The following is a 24387-nucleotide window of genomic DNA, read 5'->3' on the forward strand; positions in this document are numbered from 1 at the left end:
AATAGCTATTAACCTACAACCACCAGGCTCCTAAACCAGCATGGATAACCCCACTCACAACACAGACTCACTTTCAAGGAGATTTTACAACTCACATTCTCAGCATTATTTTTTAAGTTGCACAATTTGTCTCCTTTTGCACATGGGTTGTTTGTCAGTCTTTATTTATGTATAGTTTTTTTTACAAAATTCTATTGTATTTCTTTATTTTCCTGCCAATGTTTGCAAGAAAATGAATCTCAAAGTAGCATACAGTAACATGTACATACTTTGATAATAAGTTTTACTTTGACATTGAATCTTCTGTTTGCTTTAATGAAGGCAAACAGAGCTACCAAAATGTGTTCCGTCCAACATATCTCGTTTCGAAGTGTTTCCCTGTTGCGATGTCGAACTGCCGCGGTCAAACTGAGTGTAGGAAAGTATCACTCCAAAAAAATAATTTTAGATATTTTAATGCCGATTACTATTACCAAGACAACAAAACCTCAGCACTTTCTTTTGAAGTATACCATGGGATGCTTTTCATCCATCTGAGAGAGTCTCTGATAAACTTACTGCCACGTTGGCTGCCTGCCCATTGAGCTCTTTCTCTGCTGCAAGAAGAGTCGACATCCTACTGGCTCAGAGGTGGGAGCACTATCAACTGTTCCTTCACTGACACCTGAAGAGATCACTGACTAATGAAAGCAGCAGGAGGGAAGTCAAATCTCCAGCTACCCTACACAGAATTAATGTTGGCTCCATTGTCCTCAACAAGGATATAAATACTTATGACAAAGCTGGACTTGTAACAGAAAACATTCAGATAAGAGAATTTTCCTCTAAATTACCTTCCCTCCTCTGTAAAGAAACACAGGCACTGAAATGGTCTTGTGCTGCTAACATTCCAAGCATTCTTTGAGCTGGTGTCCCTATTGCTCTCTGGAAGAAATCAGCAATAAAAATGAAGGTGACATTTAGCACTTGGTTTCGTTACTGATCAGTGGGCCTTGAGCTTGCTTTCCTTGCCTACTAATCACACGGAAAAGGATTTGAGCCCCACTCCATTCCTCTCCCAGGCAGTGAAGTGTAGACTATGATAACACAGAACGTAGAACAGTACAGGCTCTTGGGCCCATGATATTGTACAACCCTTTAACCAACTCCAAGATCAATCTAACCCTTGGCCCTCGTAGCCCTCCAACAAAAAACTGAAACCTAAGGTGAGATGCAAGAAGATGTAACGGGCCTTTAATCAGAGTGGGGAAAAAAGGAAAAACACTCAGCATGTCAGGTAGCATCTGTGGGTTGAAACAGAGTTGACTTTCAAATCCAAGATCCTTTGTCAGAAGAAAAAGGAGAGAGAAAAAGAGGAGGAGAGGTTGGGGGTGGGGGTGCAGTGAAAGGGGGACAGAACAAGAAATATTTCTGATAGGGTGAGAACAAATGTGTTAATATGGCCTTCAGAAGCATGTACTGCTTCTTTCAGCATGTTATATGCTGCTGAAGGCAGGGGTACGGGAGATGTGAAGCTGCCCAGGTTGTACTACTGGAGAGAGAAGAAATGAGCCACAATCACACTTGCATGACAAGTAGGAGCGGCCAGTTTTGGGACAGACAGAAAGAGAACCACCTGAATTTGCAGGAAGGAGAATTTGATATTGAGTCTAGGAATTTGCAATGTGCCCAGTCAGAAGAGGAGGTGTTAGGCTTGAGTTGGGTCCAAATATCCGGACCTGCCTCTCGGTTTTTTTGCACTACCTTACTTCCCATTTTTCTATTTTCTATTTATGATTTATAATTTACATTTTAATATTTATTAATTTTAACTATTTTTAATATTTAATATTTGTAATCCAGGGAGTGTGAAGTGCAGAATCAAATATCGCTGTGATGATTGTACGTTCTAGTACCAATTGTTTGGCGACAATAAAGTATAAAGTATAATGCAGGAGACTACAGGCAGAGGTGGTCAGAGTGGGAGTGATTGAAGTTTTGGTCATATGTCTTGCTAATATTATCAAAGATTCTGATATCTGATAACTTTCAGGAGAAACATAAAATGGTCTCTGACAGGGCAACAGTAACCTTGTTTACAACATCACAGGGTATTTGTATATCCAAACCAAGTTACTCATCACGTATCAAAGACTTGAAGTGGACCCAGAGAGTGCTCTCAAGCAACTACTCCATATAGAAAATTGAGAGTAGTTGCCTTTGTATAGCACCTTTTAAAAACTTAAAAATCCTCAAAGTATTTTGATCAATGAACTTTAAATTAGTTATTGATATAAGGTAACAAATAAGAATTTGTTTGGAGCATTGGCCCACACACAGTAAGCAAAGAACCTGCTTCTACTGTCCAATATTGAACAGATATAATTTTGTCTAATTAGTTAACGTTCACCTGAGATGGCAGATTCGCATTTGATTTAATGTCTCAATTTGGCACCTCTTGTACTGAAGTATACTCAAGTAGGCACCAAAGGTTTCAGTTTAGGTTTTCTGATCGGGTCTCTGCAGTGGGATTTAATGGTGAACCTTCTGTGGTAAACCATATATATGTTGTAACTGGGTTACCTGTCTGGACACGCCCCTCTGCTGACTGCCCCTGTGGCTCCTCCCACAGACCCCTGAATAAAGGTGATTTCGCCTTGCCCCTCCCCCTCAGTCTGGGGGCAGACACTCAGCATGGAGGTCATATTGTACAGCGAATAAAAGCCTTTCAGTATTTACCCTACTTCAGTCTTTTGGAGTTATTGAAGGTGCTTCACCTTCTGCGTCAAAGAAGATTGTGCTTCGAAGGGAGAGCAACAAATCAGAATCAGAATCATTATCACCAGCTTATATGTCACGAAACTTGTTGTTTTGCTCAGTAGTACAGTGCAAAGATGTAAAATTATTACATGGTCTGCTCTTTATCAAATTACGGTATTGCTTTGCACTGTTGTAACTATATGTTATAATTATGTGGTTTTGTCAGTTTTAGTCTTGGTTTGTCCTGTGTTTCTTGTGATATCATTCTGGAGGAATGTTGTATCATTTTTTAATGCATGTATTTCTAAATGACAATAAATGAGGACTAAGTGTCCTCATAATCTAATCTAATCTAATTACAATAAAAAGCAAAAACAATGTTTTGTGTGACTATGGACAATTCAGAAATCTAATGGCAGAAGGAGAAGAAACTGTTCCTGAATCGTTGAGCCTTCAGGCTGCTGTACCCCCTCCCCAATAGCAGTAATGAGAAGAGGACAGGATGCTGTCCAAGTTGCATGCCATCTTGGACAATGTCTCCCATCCACAACACAATGGACTGGTTGGGCACAGGAGTACATTCAGCCAGAGACTCATTCCACCGAGATGCAACACTGAGCGTCATAGGAAGTCATTCCTGCCTGTGGCCATCAAACTTTACAACTCCTCCCTTTGGAGGGTCAGACACCCTGAGCCAATAGGCTGGTCCTGGACTTATTTCCTGGCATAATTTACATATTACTATTTAGTTATTTATGGTTTTATTACTATTTAATTATTTATGGTGCAACTGTAATGAAAACCAATTTCCCTCAGGATCAATAAAGTATGACTATGACTATGACTATGTCCCAGGGTGGTGAGGATCCTTAGCAAAGGATGCCACCTCTTGGGGCAACGTCTCTTGAAGGTTCCTTTGCTGGTGGGGAGGGTTGCGCCTGTGATGGAGCTGGCTGAGTTTACAGCCTTTTGGAATCCTGTGCATTCTGGACTTCAGAAAGGGTAAGGGAACACACACCAGTCCTCAGAGAGGGATCAATTTCAAATTCCAAGCTGTCAATATCTCTGAGGATCTAACTAGGACCCAACATATTGATGCATCTACAAAGAAGGCATGACAACAGCAATATTTCATTAGGGGTTTGAGAAGATTTGGTATGGCCCCAAAAACACTCAAAATTTTCTACAAATGCACCGTGGAGAGCGTTCTAACTGGCTGCACCATTGGCTGGCGTGGGAGGAGGCTACCGCACAGGATCGAAGTTAGCTGCAGAGAGTTGTAAACTTAGTCAGCTCCATCACGGGTTCTAGCCTCCGTAGTACCCAGAACATCTTCACGGAGTGATGCCTCAAAAAAGCGGCTTCCATCATTCAGGACCCTCGAAAGGAGGCACAGAAACATGAAGGCACACACTCAACGATTCAGGAACAGCTTCTTCCCCTCTGCCATCGGGTTTCTGAGTGGACATTGAACCCATGAACACTACTTACTACTCTTTTATTTCTATTTTTTGCACTATTCATTTAATTTTATATATATATATTTACTGTAATTCCCAGGTTTTTTCTATATTATTATGTATTGCATTGTTCTGCCACAAAGTCAACAAATTTCATGAGGTATGCTGGTGATATTAAGTCTGATTCTGATTTCTACAGTGTCTCATTTCTATGCTATTGGAGCAGGTAAATACAAAACCAACCATTCTTAACTCAAAACACAGAAACTACAGGGTATATGATTATTAGCTCTACGATTTTCTAATTTATTAACTTACTTCGCCAAACTACCCATCCTACCTCAGTTACAATTACAATTTTACAATTATTCACAATTAAATGATTCAATCTTCAAACAGTGGTCATTTGACTGTAGGTACAGAGAAAGGCAGAAAATGATAAAATATTTATGAAGCGCGGTCACTTTTGCAAGCTCCCATAAACAACAGTACAATAAAGATAGAAGATCTGTTGTGGAAATGAAGACAACAGTGCGAGTGACATTTAGTTGGTCAGGCACATCTGAAATCCCAACTCTGTTCCCTGTCTACACCTGCTTCTGACCTGCTGGATGTTTTCCTGTAGTTGTTGTTTTCACTCCAGATTTCCAGTATCTGCACTTTTTCTTTACTCCACCTGTGTGGAAATGTTGACTGAGGCACATTTGACTCGGTCGGAGAGACTGAATCCCTTTCCCTCTCGAGAGGTGCTGTCCTGGGGATTTTCACCTGAGCGAAGAGACATCTCATCGCAGCAGTGGGACCTCCGTCAGAAACCACCAGAGACCAGAAATAAAATGCAATGGAAAATAAAATGAAAAACTGCATTTCCACTTGTGATTGTCATTCAGAGGAATTTCCAGCTGCCCCATTATTAATTATTGATGTAATTCCCAAAGATTTCCTTGTAACATGACCACTCCTCTTTATGCATCATGGAATGCTGCTAGCTACGGCAATACTCTCTACAACCTTAGCTGTAATAGTACAGACAGGGGGGAGAAACCATTGGCCGGAGATCTTTTGTTCATTGCCTGGACCTGGACACATATTTCACTCAATTAGCATCTTCCTGTTAATCTCAGAAACTTTAATATTGATATATTTTATCTCTTTCCCCAGATCATTTTGAATTCCATGCACAAGTACCAACCAAGGCTCCATATCGTGAAAGCAGATGAAAATAATGCATTTGGTTCAAAGAACACAGCCTTCTCTACCCATGTATTCACAGAGACAACATTCATTTCAGTCACGTCATACCAGAATCACAAGGTAAGCTGTCTCTCACATTCTTTCTCTGCTCACGTTCTGTCAGTCCTCGTAGCCACATTGATGTAAGCTTGGAATGAAGAGAATTCCTCAGGCCTGTACCTCTCATTACTGATTCCAGAGTGGATCTGGCTGCATCTGCTATATGTTTTTTCTGCAGTGGCCCATCAGTTCAAGGACAGAAGGTGTAGTGAGAAATAGGAGACTGTTTCTGTCTTTGAAGTCAGGTGGCACCTGAACGAACCCCAAAACTGCATGATTTCCTGGTGATTTCTGCATTCCTCAGTTATGTGAAGTCCAAAGAGCTCAGAAGTACCTGTTGCATTAAAAGAATTTGTTGGAGTGAAGTAGATGGAGTTGGAGGGCGAGTCCTCTTTGGGACTTCTGCCTTGAAGGCAGGACTGTTTGCCGCCCTCCTAGGTCCAGGAGTGAAAAGGGCGTTAAGCTACCCTTCTCAAATCAAGCATCACCTTTTTTGGCTTGTGGTCGATTGCTGTCAGCCAAAGCTCCTCTGAATCTTCATAACGGTGGTTTAAGGAGTTGAAGGCACTATACTGTACATATCTAGAAACCAAGTTATTGTTGTTGCACATCGAAAACGGACCATGAGAATTCCTTCCATCACTGAACTGTTTACGGTGCTGATGTGTGTTGAAGAACAATTCGTAGAATGTTTTTCAGAATTAGAATCAGATTTAATATCATCAGCACATGTTGTGAAATTTGTTAACTTTATGGCAGTAGTATGAAATACATAATAAGTAAATACAGAGAAAATGAGTTACATTAAGTATATGTATATATGTCTATTAAATAGTTAGGTTAAAATAAGTAGCACAAAATAACAGAAATAAAAAAGTAGTGAGGTAGTGTCCATGGGTTCAATATCCATTTAGAAATCAGATGGCAGAGGGGAAGAAGCTGTTCCTGAATCACTGAGTGTGTGCCTTCAGGCTTCTGTATCTCCTCACCCGATGGTAACAGTGAGAAGAGGACATGTGCTGGGTGCTGGGGATCCTTAACGATGGACGCCGCCTTCCTAAGGCACCGATATTACAGAGGCTGGTCCCCATGGTCAAACTGACTAATTTTACAAGTTAGGCATCCTCAAAGTCAAAGTCAAGTTTTATTGTCATATGTACAAGCGCAGGTCCAATGAAAAGCCTACCTGCAGCAGCCTCACAGGCACACAGCATCATATAAGCAGCATTCATAGATCCTCTCGGCAAATCCACAGAGCAGATTGGTATTTCAGTTGCTTACTTTCAGTCATAGAATACAGCTGTTCAAAGGCTGCTATTCCTAATGACCAGTGAGACAGTAGCAGGGTACCTTCCTGAGCAAATTTGGGGCTTTATGAATGAACATTATTGCTGTACCCTGGGATGAAATGAATGTTGTCCTTGGTAAAGGAACTAGCATGATCAAAGACCCCTCCCACCTTGGATATTCCCTCTTCTCCCCTCTCCCATGGAGCAGAAGATACAAAAGACTGAAAGCATGTACAACCAGGCTCAACAACAGCTTCTATCTCACCTCTGAACGGTGAACTAGTTCAATAAGATTAACTCCTGACCTCACAGTCTACCTTGTGCCTTATTGTCAGCCTGCACTGCACTTTCTCTACAACTGCAACACTTCATTCCATACTGTTATTGATTTCCTTGTATTTCCTCAAAGCACGAAAGTAATGAATTGATCTGTATGAACAGTATGCAAGACAAGTTTTTCACTGCACATTAGTACATGTGACAATGGTAAACCAATTTACCAAGTGGAGGTTTCCAGCAGGGTGAATCACAGTATCACCAAGTTCGGAGTGAGAGACACTGAAGCAGGTCGATAGATCACAGACTTTAATGTGAACAGTGTTAAAGGGAAAAGAAAACAATAAACACTGGGCCAAACAGGGCCATTAACTGAAACTCTCAAATGGAAAACGAACCCTACACTGCGGCTGAAAATAACAACTAAGAATAAAACGAATACCGCTAGTCTTCAGAGTCAGTTGACTCGACCGTCCAATTTCTCAGGCAAGGCAGAATGCAAGCAGGCAGCGAAGTGTTGCTGTGTCCAAGTCTCGACAAATACTACAATGGAATAAATGGAGTTAAATACTACCACAATGAAATAATAATTAGCTGACACGTGCATATTCACAAGCACAATTGCCATATCTGCTGCACTGCTGAATCTGTGGTCGTGGCACACAGTGAGTGGAAGGGACAGGGTGGATTTGAGTTACACACTTTGAGTTACAGTGGCCGACAGAAACATTGTAGTAAAGGTATACATATTCCTTATAATACACAGTTCTCAAGGTTTTTTTCCCATTGGCTTCATTACAGCAAGATGACATACAAATCATTTGGTTAATCTGAGATGACAGTTGTATTCTTAAATAAAAGGTAAAGACCACGGTAGCATAGCAGTTAGTGTGACACTATTACGGTTCAGAGTGTCGGAATTCTGGCCCTGCCTATAAGGAAGTTTGTACACTCTCCCCCATGAACGCATAGGTTTCTTCCGTGGGCTCCAGTTTCCTCCCACAGTCCAAAGACGTACGGGTTAGCAGGTTAATTGGTCATTGTAAATCGTTCTGTGGTTAGGCTGGGATTAAATGGGTGGGTTGCTAGGCAGCATGGCTTGTTAGATCGGAAGAACCTGTTCTGTGCTGCATCTCTAAATAAAATCCCAATGTCCAAAGAATCACCTTGTACCAATTACAAGATGGATTGTAACAAATGACCAAGACTTCTGCTGCTGTTAACTCTCCTGCTGAAGTAAAAGAGGAGCAGATAGCGGGGAATATCACCAGATAGATTCCACTCCAAGTCAGAGATCCTGTTGACTTGGAAACAGATCATTGCTCCTGCATCACTGTTGGTTCAAAATCCTGGTACTCCCAAACAGTCTGCAGCATGTTATAAGACTATAAGACAATAGACAACAGACAATAGGTGCAGGAGTAGGCCATTCAGCCCTTCGAACCAGCACCACCATTCACTGTGATCATGGCTGATCATTCACAATCAGTACCCTTTTCCTGCCTTCTCCCCATATTCCGACTCCACTATCTTTAAGAGCTCTATCTAACTCTTTTTTGAAAGAATCCAGAGAATTGGCCTCCACTGCCTTCTGAGGCAGAGCATTCCACAGAACCACAACCCTCTGTGTGAAAAAGTTTTTCCTCAACTCCATTCTAAATTGCCTACCCCTTATTCTTAAACTGGTTCTGGACTCCCCCAACGTCGGGAACATGTTTCCTGCCTCTAGCGTGTCCAATCCCTTAATAATCTTATATGTTTCAATCAGATCCTCTATCATCCTTAAACGATAGGAGCAGAATTAGGCCATTCAGCCCATAAAGTCTGCTCTGCCATTTCATCAATGCTGATTTATTATCCCTCTCAACCCCATTTCTTTGCCTTCTCCTAGTAACCTTTCACACTCTTACTAATCAACCTCCTCTTTAAATATACTCAATGACTTGGCCTCTATGACAATAAATTCCACAGGTTCACCACCCTCTAGCTAAAGAAATCTCTCTTCATCTCTATTCTGAAGGGATGATCTATTCTGAGACTGAATCCTCTGGTCATAGACTCCCCCACCAGAGGAAACATTCTCTCCAAGACCAATCTATCTAAGCCTTTCAATATTCAATGTTTCAATGAAATTCATCTCTGCTTTTTCTACACTCCAGCAAGTACAGGCCCAATGTCAAGAAGGATGCCACATGCATTAACCCTTTCATTCCCAGGATCATTCTTGTGAACCTCCTCTGGACCTTCTCCAATACCAGCACACCCTTTCTTAGATAAGGGATCCAATTCTCTCACAATACCTCAAGTGCAGTCTGACCAATGCCTTATACAGCCTCAGTTATGGCAATTTTACAAGTTTAGTATGTTGAATTCCACGTCATTGAGGCTTTATAAATCACTGTCATGGGAAATTGGCATTTGAGAGAATGTGACACTGGGTATTGAGGATAAACTCAAATGAAAAAGTGGTTTTTATTACTCTTTCCTTATAATTGCATTTAACAAACCTGCCAATTCATTTGGAACAAGGACCCATGAAGAATCCATGATTTATCTATGTATAGATATATTGACCCTAAACTTCCACTCCCTGTTCTGTTGTTGTAAATTTGGCAGACAGCACCCATTAATGCCACCACCAGACCCTGTCACCTCCATATCCACATCAGCCACTCCTCTCCAGAGCCCCTCAGCACCCCTCTTCCCTCCATGCAATGCCACCTTATACTTACACTTCACCCCTCATACCTACGCTGACACAGTCATGGGCCTACTGTGTTTCCATATCCTGCTACCCAGAAGAGTTCCTCTTGCCAAGAGTGACTTTGTCACTTTATCATTTCCTGTCAGAGTCACCTTTTGTTCAGATACTGTACCTAGTGTCACTATCAGTCTATGTACTGGCGTAAAAGCTAATCTTACGTATACAAGGCTAAACTCAACAGTTTCTTGTACCTTGTGTTTTATACGATTGCTTTTAGATTAGATTATGAGGACACACAGTCCTCTTTTACTGTCATTTAGTAATGCATGCATTAAGAAATGATACAATGTTCCTCCAGAAAGGTATCACAGAAACACAAGACAAACCAAGACTAAAAAAACTGACAAAAACTACATAATTATAACATATAGTTACAACAGTGCAAAGCAATACCGTAATTTGATGAACAGCAGACCATGGGCACGGTAAAAAAAAGTCTCAAAGTCTCTTGAAAGTCCCATCATCTCACGGATACGGTAGAAGGAAGAGAAACTCTCCCTGCCATAAGCTTCCAGCGCTGCAGACTTGCCAATGCAGCATCCTGGAAGCACCCGACCACGGCCGAATCTTGAGTCCATCCGAAAACTTCGAGCCTCCGGCCAGCCCTCCGACACCGAGCACTGAGCACCATCTCTGCTGAGTGCTTCGACCCCAGCCCCGGCAATAGGCAAAGCCAAGGATTTGGGGCCTTCCCCTCTGGAGGTTCTCGATCGCACAGTAGCAGCGGCAGCAAAGCGAACGTTTCAGAAGTTTCTCCAGATGTTCCTCCGTGCTTCTCACGTCTGTCTCCATCAAATCAGGATTGTGCACGGCATCCTACTTCACAAATATGATATCATTTCGGAGCAGCCGCGCGCGCTGCGTCGCGCCATCATCATCTCCGCCCCTCCCTTTTACATTTCTATTTATTGTGTTTCTATGGTTATAGTGTTATTTTATGCTGCATCAGATCTGGAGTAACAATCATTTCATTCTGCTTTACACTTGTGTACTGAAGACTGCAAACAAATCTTGAATCTTGCGTCTTGAGATTCTGTCACCTGCTTCAGATAGGCACCGGGAACTGGAAACTTGCTGTGACACGTGATTGCATTGCAATGGGATAACATGATAACACAAACGTTATAACAAAACTGTCAACCTGTATGGGAGCAACACGCACAAAACGCTGGAGGAACTCAGCAGGCCAGGCAGCATCTATGGAAAAGAGTACGGTCAACATTTCAGGGCGAGGCGTTAACTGTACTCTTTTCCATTGATGCTGCCTGGCCTGCTGAGTTCCTCCAGCACGTTTTGTGCTGCTTGGATTTCCAGCACCTGCAGATTTCCCCTTGTCATCCTGTATGGGAACTGTCTCCCTATAAACAGAATTGTTGTCAGGATCACTAACTTGACAGGAATGCTCAAAAGTTAACATGAAGGAACTGGACTGAATGATTTTGCCAGGAATTCTGTCAGTCTGGAGAGCAGACTGGGAATCACTACAACAGGTTCCAGGCCAATACTCAGCTCTCTACAGCAGATGGTAGTGTTTTAATGGAAGATAGATACGTATTTGAAAATTTCAACCAGTATGATAGGATGGGAACCAGTATGATAGAGCTGAGGATGAGCCAGCAGGTTTACGAGTAGACAATGGGTGTAACATGAGGAAGGACAAGCCAATGATTGGGGACAACTGCAGATAGTGCAAAGAGCTATATTGTACCAGAGGCAAAATTCAAAAGGGCGAAAAATACAGGACTGAAGGTGCTGTATTTAAATGCGTGCAGTATTTAGAATAAGGTGGATGAACTCATGGCGCAATTAGAGATCAGTCGGTATGACATTGTGGGCATCACTGAGTCATGGCTGAAAGAAGGTCATAGTTGGGAGCTTAATATCAAGGATACACTTTGTATCGAAAGGACAGGCAGGAAGGCATAGGCGGTGGTGTGGCTCTGTTGGTAAGAGATAGAATTACTTCTTTAGAAAAAGGTGACATAGGATCAGAAAATGTTAGATCTTTGTTGGTGGAGTTAAGAAACTGCAAGGGTAAAAAAAAACATTATGGGAATCATATATAGGCCTCCAAATAGTATCCAAGATGTAGTGTTGAGATTGCAAAGGGAGCTGGAAAGGGCATGTAATAAGGGTAATGTCACAATTGTAATGGGATACTTCAAGGGGATTGGGAAAATCAGTTTGGTGTTGAATCGCAAGAGAGGGAATTTGTTGAATGCATCCGAGATGGCTTTTTAGAGCAGTTTGTACTTGAGCCTGCTCAGGGAAAGGCCATCTTAGATTGGGTGTTGTGTAATAATCCAGATTTTATTAAGGAGTTTAAGTTTAGGAGGTAGTGATCATAATACCATTGAATTCATACTGTAATTTTAGAGGAAGAAGCACGAGTCAGATGTATCAGTATTGCAATGAAATGAAAGGAACTCCAGAGGCATGAGAAAGGAGCTTGCCCAGGTGGATTGGATGGGGAATACTGGTGGGGATGACGGCAGAGCAGAGGTGGCTGAAATTTCTGGGAATAGTTCACAAGGTGCAGGAGAGATATGTCCCGCAGAAGGTGGTTTTCAAATCACAGGAGCAGGCAACCGAGGTGGACAAGGACTGCATAAAAGCTAAGGAAAGGGCACTTAATGCAGCGAAAGTGAGTGGGAAGTTTTTAAAATCCAACAAAAGGCAACTAAAAAACCTTAAGAAAGGAAAGGGTGAAATATGAGGGAAAACTAGCTAAAAATATAAAGCAAGGTACTAAAAGCCTTTTTTTTAAGTTATATAAAGAGTAAAAGGAAGGTGAGAGTTGATATTGGACCACAGGAAAATGGTGCTGGTGAGGTAGTAATGAAGGACAAAGAAATGGCGGATGAATTGATTAAGTACTTTTCACCAGTCTTCACTGTGGAAGACACCTGTAGTGTGCCAGAGGTCCGTGAATGTCAGGGAGCAGGACTGAGTGCCATTTCTGTTACAAAAGAAAAAGTGCTAGGCAAACTCAAAGATCTTCAGGTGGATAAGTCATCCGGACCAGATAGACAACATGCCAGAGTTCTGAAAGAGGTTGCTGAGAGATAGCAGCCACGTTGGTTATGATCTTTCAAGAAACACTTGATCCTGGCATAGTTCCAGAGGACTGGAACATTGTAAATGTCACTCCGCTCTTTAAGAAGGGAGGAAGACAAAAGAAAGGAAATTATAGCCAGGTAGCCTAACCTCAGTGGTTGGGAAAGTGTTGGAGTCCATTATTAAGGATGAGGTTTCAGGGTGCTTGGAGACTAATGATAAAATAAGTCAAAGTCAGTAAGGGTTCTGTCAAGTAACAAGCAGGGGAGATGAAGGAGGGGCAGTGGATGTCACTTCCTTGGATTTTCAGAAGGCATTTGATAAGGTGCCATACATGAGGCATCTTAGCAATATAAAATCCTATGGCATTACAGGAACAATACTGGCATGGATAGAGGAACGGCTAGCAGAGAGTGGGAATAAATGGGGCCTCTTCTGGTGGACTAGTGGTGTTCCTCAGGGGTCAGTATTGGGACCGCTACTTTTCACATTGTTTGTCAATGATTTGGATTGTGGATTGATGGCTTTGTGGCAAAGATTGTAGATGACGCGAAGATAGGTGACGAGGTATGTAGTGCTGAGGAAGCAATGCAATTGCAGAAGGACTCAGACAAATTGGAAGAATGGGCAAAAAAGTGGCAGATGGAATACAGTGTTGGGAAATGTACAATAATGCATTTTGGTAAAAGGAACAAAAGCACAGACTATTATCTAAACGGGGAGAAAATTCAAACATCAGAGATGCAAAAGGACTTAGGACTTCTTGTGAAAGACTCCCAGAAGGTTAATTTACAGGTTGAGACTGTGGTGAAGAAGGCAAATGCAATTTTGGCATTTATTTCAAGGGGAATAGAATATAAAAACAAGGAGATAATGCTGAAGCTTTATAAGACACTAGTCAGGCTCAACTTGGAGTATTGGCAACAGATTTGGGCCCCATATCTCAGAAAGGATGTGTTGTCATTGGAGAGAGTCCAGAGGAAGTTCACGATTCCAGGAATGAAGGGGTTAATGTACAAGGATTACTTGGCGGCTTTGGACCTGTACTCACTGGAATCTTGGAAGAAATGGGGGGGGGGGGGTTCTCTTTGGAACCTACCAAATGTTGAATGAACTGGATAAGGGGATGTGGAGAGGATGTTTCCTATGGTTGGGGTATCCAGAACTAGAGTGCACAGCCTCAAAATTGAGGGATGAACCTTTAGAACAGAGGTTAGGAGGAATTCTTCTTGCCAGAGAGTAGTGGATCTGTGGAATGCTCTGCCACAGACAGCTGTGGGGGCCAGGACTGTAGGCATATTTAAGCAAAAATTGATAGTCTTCTGATCGGTCAGGGCAACAAAGGATATGGCGAGAAGGCAGGTGTATGGGGTTGAGTGGGATCCGGGATCAGCCATGATGGAATGGCGGAGCAGAGTCGATGGGCTGAATGGCCTAATTCTGATCCTATTCCTTATGGAAAAGTTGTTCATATTTTTAATTTTGCATTCATGTTATAAAGTCAACACAGATTGCGGTGAATGTTGCCTGTAAGTTAGTGTTGAGTATATCCACTGCACAGTGTAGCATGAGCACACATTCAGTAATCTGACTGATACAGAGAGATAGTGGCCCGTTTAGAATGCACCTCTGCAGCAACTGTACAAATAAGGTCAGTTCTTGAACATTTGCCGGCACGCTTTGCCCGTGGGAACTGAGAGAGATATATTAGATAACTGAGAGAGAAGCCCTGAAACTGTAATTGAAAAATGCATTTTTTAAAGGGAAGGAAGAATCCCCTCATAGCTCAAGTGTCTGTGGGAAGAGCAGTGTCATGAGATGCCGTGGGCTTAGATCATAAACCTGTGATCATAACAGTTTGATGTGTTCTTGTTAAATCTTTCCAATGCTCTAGGAGTCAAAGTCACAGGTTAACTTTCCCCAGGTAGTGCCTTTCCATGCTGTCATTCATTAAATGGGTGCCGGGAATGTGCTGCCTAGGCCCTTTTTATTTTAGGGAACTAAATAGGTTAATCTAAGTGCGACGCGAGACAAATGTGTCAAATCTTTGACCTTACTGCGGTGCTTCTTACAACTAAAATAAATCAAATATATATGTTACATAGGGATACTGCATCCTTCAGTACACCACAGAGGAAGGATAGCTGGGAGTACTTCAGTTCGGATAATATCACACAAGATTGACAATGAAACTAGTTTTGTTATCAGAATTAACCTTTCAAAGTAACACGTGGCACATTGGCTCCACTTTGATTTAAAATGCTGCACTAAATGAAGCTTAGAAATAAACTAGTTTTCCATGTCCACAAAATGCACCGAATATATACCAGAATCAGGTTTATTACCACTGATATATGTTGTGAGATTTGTTGTTGTGCAGTAGCAGTACAGTGAATACATAACATAGGCTATAAATTATAAGAGGCTTTCTTATCTTAAGGTTATGTATTTTCTTTGTAAGGGGGAGGGGGGAATTGAGAGTAAAAACTTTTAAATTATTATTTAAATTCAGCGGCACGCGGAGTTCCATCCTTTTGCTTTTCTTCTTGGAGATGCGTTCCGGCCTTTTTTCTCCTTTGCCGGATTTCTATCCATGGGATCATTATCTGTTCAGAAAACTGGCAGAGATGAAGCTGTTCCTAAAACATTGAGTGTGTGTCCTCAGGCTCCTGTACCTCTCCCTGATCGTAGTAATGATCCTGGGTGGTGGGGGTCCTTAATGATGGAGCTGTCTTTCTGAGGCATCGGCTTTCGAAGATGTCTGCGATGGTGGTGAGGCTACTGCCCATGATGGAGCACGTTCAGTTGTGGTATTAATTTCTGCCTGAGCAAACAACTGAGCTCAAAAGGCAGAGAACAGTTCAGCCTCTCTGGACAACAGCCATTTACTTGCTGGTTCTAAGCTCCTGCATTCAGTTTCAATTGAAATTTTGACATCTTGATGATGATCCTGTTATCAAGTTTTAAATCTGCACTGAAGACATCTTTATTTTCCAGGAGAGAAACAGATGCTCAGAATCTAATAGAATATGAAATAACCACTTTGGGAGTGAGGAGGAGGGTGGCTTCTGAATGACTTCCTAGCTTTAGCTCTTCAGTAACAGACAGGGATTAATTTCAACTTAAACTCAGCACATGAAGGACCCAGGGGCATACATTGTCATTCATCTGTTCTTTAATTTGCAATGAACTTCTGCTGTACTGAAGTTTCAATGCAATACCAAGGCAAAGTGGTTTCTATAAGCATTCATTTCAAGAGGATTAGAATATAAAAGCAAGGATGTAATGTTGAGACTTCATAAAGCATTGGTGAGGCCTCACTTGGAGTATTGTGAGCAGGTCGGGGCTCCTTATCTTAGAATGGACGTGCTGAAACTGGAGAGGGTTCAAAGGAAGTTCACGAAAATGACTCCAGGATTGAATGGGTTGTCATATGAAAAGCATTTAACGGCTCTGGGCCTGTATTCACTGGAGTTCAGAAGAATGAGGGGTGACCTCATAGAAAACTATCGAATGGTGAAAGGCCTTGACAGGGTGGATGTGAAGAGGATGTTTCCTGTGATGGAAGAGTCACCACCTCAGAATAGAGGGCGTCCTTTTAGAACGGAGATGAGGAGGAATTTTTTTGGAAAGGGAGTGGTGAATCTGTGGAATTCTTTGCCACAGGCAGCTGTGGAGGCCAGGTCTTTATGTATATTTAAGGCAGAGGTTGATTGATTCTTGATTGGTCAGAGCATGAAGGGATACGGGGAGAAGGCAGGAGATCGGGACTGAGAGGAAAATTGGATCAGCCATGATGAAATGATAGAGCAGATTCATGGGCCAAATGGTCTAATTCTGCTCCTATATCTTATGGTCTTACTACAGTGTAAATACACCAATTCTAATCAAAAGTATACAATTGAATAAATATTCACAGATGGCTATGGAAGCGAAGTCATTCAACATATTTAAAGTGGTTCTTGATTGGTAAGAGCATGAGTGGTTACAGGGAGAAGGGAGGATGATGGGGTTGAGAGGAGGATAATGGGGGTGAGAGGGATAATAAATTAGCCATGATGGGCTGAATGGCATAAATCTGATCCTATGACATATGGACTTATTACTTTGGACATAAGCAGGCAGTGAGAGCAGATTGTGAAGAACAGCCTTAAAAGGATGTTTTCAGTGAGAAAGGAGGAAATAAGATGAAGACCAAAATAACAAATATTGTCTCTTATCCACACAGATTACCCAGCTGAAGATTGAAAACAATCCATTTGCTAAGGGATTCAGAGGTGGAGATGACAGTGACTTGCGCGTATCTCGTTTGCAGAGGTACGTTATGCAACAAACATGCAGGTACTACGTTTTATTTCAATGACTCCATCTTTCTCTTCTAACATCAGTTGTGTTTCTTTTACAATTCCTATTCTACAATGCAGTGTATTTTCTGGGTATATTAAAATGTTTTATTTCTTTAACTTTTTCAATTTGATTAGAATTCAGAAAACTAATTTATTTTCAACTATAATATTTTTCCATCAGAAAATTGATGAAGAATGAGGAAGCTGTAAAATATTATTTGTAAAATATATGAATGCATCAGAAATTGAGGATATGTTTCAAATTCAGGAAGTAAAATATTTCTAATTCCCCTTCAAGATGGAAAGAGGCTCTTCAACCCATCTAATCAATGCCAGTACACAAAGCAGTCTCAATCCTCCACTAGTTTTCTCTTTAACCTGGCTTGAGCTCTCATTTCCACCTCCTACATTACACGAGGGACACTTTTCAGTGAAGAAATAACCACCAACCTGCATGGCTTTGGGAGTTGGGAGAAAATGGCAGCACTCAGAGGAAATCCATACAGACATAGGGAGAATGTGTAAACTCCAGACACCAGTGAAATGAATTGAACCTCGGTCACTTGAGTCCTGAGTCTGCAACTCATCTGCCTGTGCCACTGTGTCACTTGCTGATGCATTTGGAAAAGACAACAATTACGAATAGATCTAAGCTCCATGTAGATGAAAATCAAAGAGATTTAAATATAAATTCACAAAGGACGATACAAGCACTTTCAATATTTTTTTGGATTCAGCTGCCTCTTCCAATTATTGCTAATTGATAAATTAATAAAAAGTCAAAGAAAGAAAAAAGTAATATAGTTTTTGAACAATGCACACAAACTGCTGAAGGAACTCAGCAGGTCAGGCAGCATCTATGGAGGGAAATGAATAGTCGACAATTTGGGACAAGACCCTTCCAGAACTTGGTGTGTGTTGCCTGAGAGTTCCAGTATCTGCATAATCTCTTGTGTATATAACTCTTGATTTTATCTTGCGAGGTTCAGAATGTAAAACTCAGAGGTAATGAAGACTCTGTGTTAAAATGCTCTGTGTCTGCCACAAAAAACAGGATCTCACAGTGGCCATCAATTTCAATTCTACTTCCCGTTACCAACCCAACATGTCACTTCATGGCTTCTTCTACTGTCACGATGAGTCCACACTCTGGTTGGAGGAGAAAACCTTATATTCCGCCTGGATAGCCTCCAACCTGATGGGATGAACATCGATTTCTCAAACTTCTGGTAGTGGCTTCTCTCCTTCACCATTCCCTTCTCTCAACTTAGCTCATAACTTCCATCACCTCCCTCCGGTGCTCCTCCCCTTTCCCTTTCCTCTATGTCTAATGTCTTCTGTCAGATGCCCCTTTCTCCAGCCCTTTATCTCTTTCAACCCAGCTCTTTACCTCACTCCTCCTCCTCTCTCGGTTTCATCTATCACCTACCACCTTGTACGCCTTCCTCCCCTCTCCCCACTGTCTTACTCTCCTCTTCCTTTCCAGTCCGCATGAAGGGTCTTGGCCCAAAGCATCGACTGTTTACTCTTTTCCAAAGATGCTGCCCGGCCTGCTGAGTTCCTCCAGCATTTTGTGTGTGGATCCAATTTTTACAGTGTAAAACGATTGTTTCCACACAATGAAAAGATATTGAGAGCACAGAAATAGGATTCCTAAGTACCTCCTGTTAAGAGGAAATTCCAAAGCTCAGATTCTAGCATGAAAGTACCAACCTTGAAACAACAGTACTCTCTTCCTGGAATAATTTCTACTTTGAGACAAATCATGTGAGGTTTTACCACAATAAGACCATAAGAGCATAAGATACAGGAACAGAATTAGGCCATTTGGCCCATTGAGTCTGCTCCACCATTTCATCATGGCTGATCCAATTTTCCTCTCAGCCACAATCTCCTCCCTTCATCCCATACCCCTTCAAGCCCTGACCAATCAAGAATCTATCAACCTGTGCCTTAAATATACATAAAGCCTTGGCCTGTACAGCTACCTGTGGCAATGAATTCCACAGATTCACCACTCTCTGGCTAAACAAATTCCTGCTCATCTGTGTTCTAAAAGGACACTTCTCTCTTCTGAGGCTTTGACACTCCCACCATAGGAAACATCCTCTCCACATCCATTCTGTCAAGGCCTTTCACTATTCGATAGGTTTCAATGATGTTACCCCTTATTCTTCTGAATTCTAGTGAATACAGGCCCAGAGCCATCAAACGCTCGTCATATGACAAGCCATTCAATCTTGGAATCATTTTTGTGAACCTCCTTTGAATCCTCTCCAGTTTCAGCACATCCTTTCTCAGATAAGGGGCTTAAAACTGCTCACAATACTCCGAGTGAGGCCTCACCATTGCTTTATAAAGTATCAATGTTACATCCTTGCTTTTATATTCTAATGATTGTTTCCACACAATGAAAAGATTGAAATGAATGCCAACATTGCATTTGCCTTCCTCACCACAGACTCAACCTGTGCCTTGAGTCTGAAAGAAAGTCTAGAATGACAGGAATGGATGAAAAAATATTCTGTGTAAAATCAGCAAAACTGAGTTCATAGAATTCACTTCAGTCAAAGACTGTTAATATCCAAAGTCAAACTGCACAATATGGAATGGCAGAATGATGGAAACAGAATGAAGAAGAAAAGGAAGTTTTAATAGAAAGAACACACACTAAAAATGCTGGTGAATGTAGCAGGCCAGGCAGCATCTCTACTATCTCTTCTTTCAGTTAGTCCTGACGAAGGGTCTCGGCCTGAAACGTCGACTGTACCTCTTCCTACAGATGCTGCCTGGCCTGCTGTGTTCCACCAGCGTTTTTAAATGTGTGTTGCTTGAAATTCCAGCATCTGCAGATTTCCTCGTGTTTGCGGTTTTAGTAGAAAGAGAAGGGTAAAGTTGTTTGCTCCTGATGGATTTAAATGTTAACTCAGGTTAGTGTGCTAACAGTTAGCACAGTTCAGAGCACACATGCAGCACTATCACAGGAAAGCAGCTTCCATCACTAAGGACCCCCACACCCAGGCCGTGCTCTCTCCTCATTGTTCTCATCAGGAGGAAGGCGCAGGAGCCTCAGGACCCACGCCACCAGGGTCAGGAACAGTTATTAGCCTCAACCATCAGCCTCTTGACCCCGTGTGGATAACTTCACTCAACTTCATTTGCCCCATCACTAAAAAGTTCCCACAACCTAAAAACTCTTCATCTCATGTTCTCAATATTTATTATCGATAGATAGATAGATATACTTTATTCATCCCGAGGGAAATTGGGTTTGGTTACAGCTGCACCAACCAAGAATAGAGCATAAATATAGCAATACAAAAACCACAAACAATCAAACAACAAAATGCAAACTATGCCAGATGGAAAATAAGTCCGGGACCAGCCTATTGGCTCAGGGTGTCTGACCCTCCACGGGAGGAGCTGCAAGTTCGATGGCACAGGCAGGAACGACCTCCCGTGCCGCCCAGTATTGTATCTCAGTGGAATATGGCCAAAATCCAACAGCAAAAAGTTCAATATCCAGTCTACAAACACGTTCCTCGATCGTAATATGACCCGGATTGCACCATCTGTTGTTAACCAGAACAGTAAGCACCCAACTCCTTGACGCTTACCGCTCTCAGTGCACTTCCGGTCAGCCCGAATGGTCTGGAAGCCCTCTATGGAAAAGATTTGATCGGGTATGTCCTCGTGTAGTCCCGTTCCAGTGAAACACATAACAATGCACTCCCAAAATGTTCTCTGATGCCTGGCTAGCGCCATGAACTCATCCATTTTATTACCCACCGAACTCCTCTTCTCCATAAGTCTCTGTTGTCTCGACCTGGTCCTCCCTCCTCGACTTTGTGATTCCCCTCTGCATCTTCTTGTGTGTTTTCCTCCAGATTTCAGCCGGGGTGTCCGCCACTCTGCTCGCTAAACCGGCCGGCATAAGCTCAATCAGCTGGTCGCTGGAATACACAATGCGACCATGCTTTTGTCCCACTAATGAGACGTGTCGGAATGTAACTATTTCCAGTGCTAAAAACCCAAATAAAACTCTCTCTACCAGCATGTTAGAGAGGGCGCAGCTTCGACGTGTTACCGTGCAAAAAAAAATACAAAAAATAACCTAAGTTAAAAAGTAAGAAGAAAAAAGTAAGAACACTGGTCAGAAGGGCTGTAACAGGCTGCATGCACGACCGGCGCATGCGCACTACATATTGCTTATTCATTTTTTTTTCTTTTGTATTTGCGTAGTTTATCGTTTTTTGCACATTGATTGTTTGTCCATCCTGTTGGGTGTGGTCTTTCATTGATTTTATCATGTTTCTTGGATTTACAGTGTATGTTCACAAGAAAATGAATCTTCAGGTTGTATGTGGTGACATATATGTACTTTGATAATAAATTTACTTTGAACTTTGATTGGAACAACCTGTTTCAGTACTGCAATACCACTCTGTGCCCTATGAGTTTTCTGATAGTGAGATCATTCTCTTAAAACGGAAGAACTACAGTATTGGTTATGATGGGAAGGTTTTACAAGTAAAATAAAGGCAGATGGTGGAAGAAGGAATATTTCCTGCTGAATGTGGAAGGCTGCCATTTGAATTTATAAGATTTTAAAATGTGTTTTCTTTTGTCTCTGTGAAGAATGAATTACTGATTCAGTCCAAATTTTTAAACTCTTGCCTTATTAAAAGGTTACATTTAGACTTGCAGGCTAAGAATCTCACTTCTTTTCCCCATGCTTTAGTTACATTTGTGTGTCAACAATTTTGATGAAGAATTTCTCCTTCTGCAGTTACAGTGGAACTATATTTTTTAATTCTGATGACCGGATTCTCTGAAATTACATCTCCCAACTGTGGTGTTGTTTTAATACTTCAATGTTGGTTCCCAAAATGATCAGTTTTATTTTGCACAGAAATATATTTGTCTGTGCACCTTAGTCCAGTTCTCTTCCTTCTCCCTCTTGGTCTGATGTCTCAATATTTAATGTTAGAGTTGATCTACAGTACCAGTAGACTATTTTTCTGATGTCCTTTGTTTCCTTTGCAGAGAATATCCAGTTATTTCTAAAAGCATTGTTAGACAAAGACTTATTTCAAACCACGGTCAATTGACACCAAAGATGGAAAGCAACTTGACTCATGGGACGCAGGGTCATCAGCACTACCCTTATGACAACAATGGACCAATACAAATAACAGCATCGGGCACTCAGGATCTGGCAATCAGCCCATTTGCACCCCAGAGAGATTCAGGACTTATCTATCACTGTTTTAAACCACGAGGTAATTGATAACAACATTTAAGTGCAAAATTAATAGTGATTCATCTATAAGGCTCAAGCAAAAAGTAAAGGGCAGTACTGAGAGTGTTTCAAAGAATTCTGTTTCAAGACTAATTATGAAATGTATTCTCTCCATTTGAGAAGTTTTACAATACACACTATTACCCACAATTGCCCACCCTTAGCTTCCTCTCACTAAGCAGGTACACCCACACAGGCCCACACACACCACATTCAGTTTCTTACAAGTCATTTGCGTCAATGACTTCCCATCCCTCAGGACAGATGACTTTATTCCTTCAGGATTTGAAAACTACTGCCAATGAGTTAAGGTTCGTCCATCGTCATCGAAGAAGACCTTGACACCATTAGTACTTTTTACGAGGTCGAGTTGTTAGCTCGACACTCAACCTGGAACAGATGGAAAGCGTGCCCAGGAGTAGCCAACTGGATTCAAACTCGGGAACCATCCTTTGTCTTTAAAACTGCATCAGTTTTCTTAGGTACACTGTTGTGCAGTTTTATAAGAAAATTGGCTAATAGGTTGTTCCAGGCATTTTGGAAAACTTGCCACAGTTCTTCAGCAGACTTTGGCTGTCTTGCTTGCTTCTGTCTCTCCAGGCAATCCCAGACAGCGTCAGTGATGTTGAGATCAGGGCTCTGGGGAGGCCAAACCATCTGAAATCATATTTAAAAAGTCTAGGGTGCCTCAGACTTCAGCACAGTACTGTCAAACTCTAAATCATGTGTTCCATTTTACATATTGCACTTTTTAAAAACTATTCATCTCAGAATTTGGATCTTGTCAAAAAGCTGGCATTTAATGTACACTCCTAATGCATTTTATGTAAAATGAATATAACAAAGAGTATTGTATGATGTAAACAAAATATTTATATACTTTTTGTCATTAAAAAACGGACAAAATCCATGATGAAATAGCCCGTTTAATGGCACCCTACCCAATTCCAGGCATTTCCATTCCCTCCTCACAGTCCACAGTTACAAAGTTGCCTGGGCAGCATTTTGCCTGGGACGCGTTTCGAATTTTGCATTGGAAAGGGAAGATTTCAGGATCTTCCCCACACATTACCCCGAATTTTGATGTCGGCAGTGAAGTTATAGTGCTTGGAGTCTCTGGAGAAAATTCCCTACAAGGATCCAACCATTTCTGTGGCATAGATTTCACCGTTTCAAATCACATGCTGCCAGACATCAGACATATCCAATACCAATGTTGCGAAAGCCTGATAAAATATCCAAACCTACTTAAGAATTTACAGTGACAGCAAACCAGGGAATTCAATGTGCTTATCTATTACTAAATTCTTAATAATATCATAGGGACCACAATAAAGACGGAATTATGCAAAAGTGGAGGCAATCTGAAAGAAAAATTTAAAATAGGGTCTCCTGGGATATCTGTATGAGGAGATAGTTTAGGGCTAGAAAGGATATTAAGTAATATTTCCAGCTTTGTAGGTAAGTTCCAACTCATTCACTCATGCGTTACAAATAAAAACTGCAAATATTGCAAGAGCAAATAATTTATTTTAAGAGATAGGTCATGGTAACGGGCCCTTCCAGCCCAACAAACCTGCGCCCCCAATTACACTCGTGTGACCAATTAGCCTAATCTATTGGTCCTTGGAATGTGGGAGGAAACGGGAGCGCGTGGAGAAACCCCACTCGGTCACGGGAGAACGTACTAGCACCTTACAGGTAGCAGTGAGGATTGAATCCGAGTTGCTGGCGCTGTAATAGCGTTATACTAACCGTTACACTACCCAGTAACTAACCCTGTATACTAACCCTGTACCCTGTATACTAACCGTTACACTACCCAGTAACCTGCTGGAGGAACTCAGCGGGTCGGAACGAT

At 41.7% G+C, this 24387-nt stretch overlaps 1 protein-coding gene across 1 annotated transcript in view; it reads left to right on the forward strand.

Moving 5' to 3' along the window:
- tbx4 (T-box transcription factor 4) overlaps positions 1-24387 on the forward strand; it is a 98363-nt gene that overhangs the window by 67914 nt on the left and 6062 nt on the right. The window contains exons 5-8 of the mRNA XM_072242875.1: positions 5361-5513; positions 17107-17195; positions 18067-18069; positions 22271-22506. Of these exons, the coding sequence (XP_072098976.1) occupies positions 5361-5513; positions 17107-17195; positions 18067-18069; positions 22271-22506 (481 nt within the window). The remainder of the gene's footprint in view (positions 1-5360; positions 5514-17106; positions 17196-18066; positions 18070-22270; positions 22507-24387) is intronic.

The sequence above is a fragment of the Mobula birostris genome, chromosome 25 (assembly GCF_030028105.1).
Source record: "Mobula birostris isolate sMobBir1 chromosome 25, sMobBir1.hap1, whole genome shotgun sequence".
NCBI lineage: Eukaryota > Metazoa > Chordata > Chondrichthyes > Myliobatiformes > Myliobatidae > Mobula > Mobula birostris.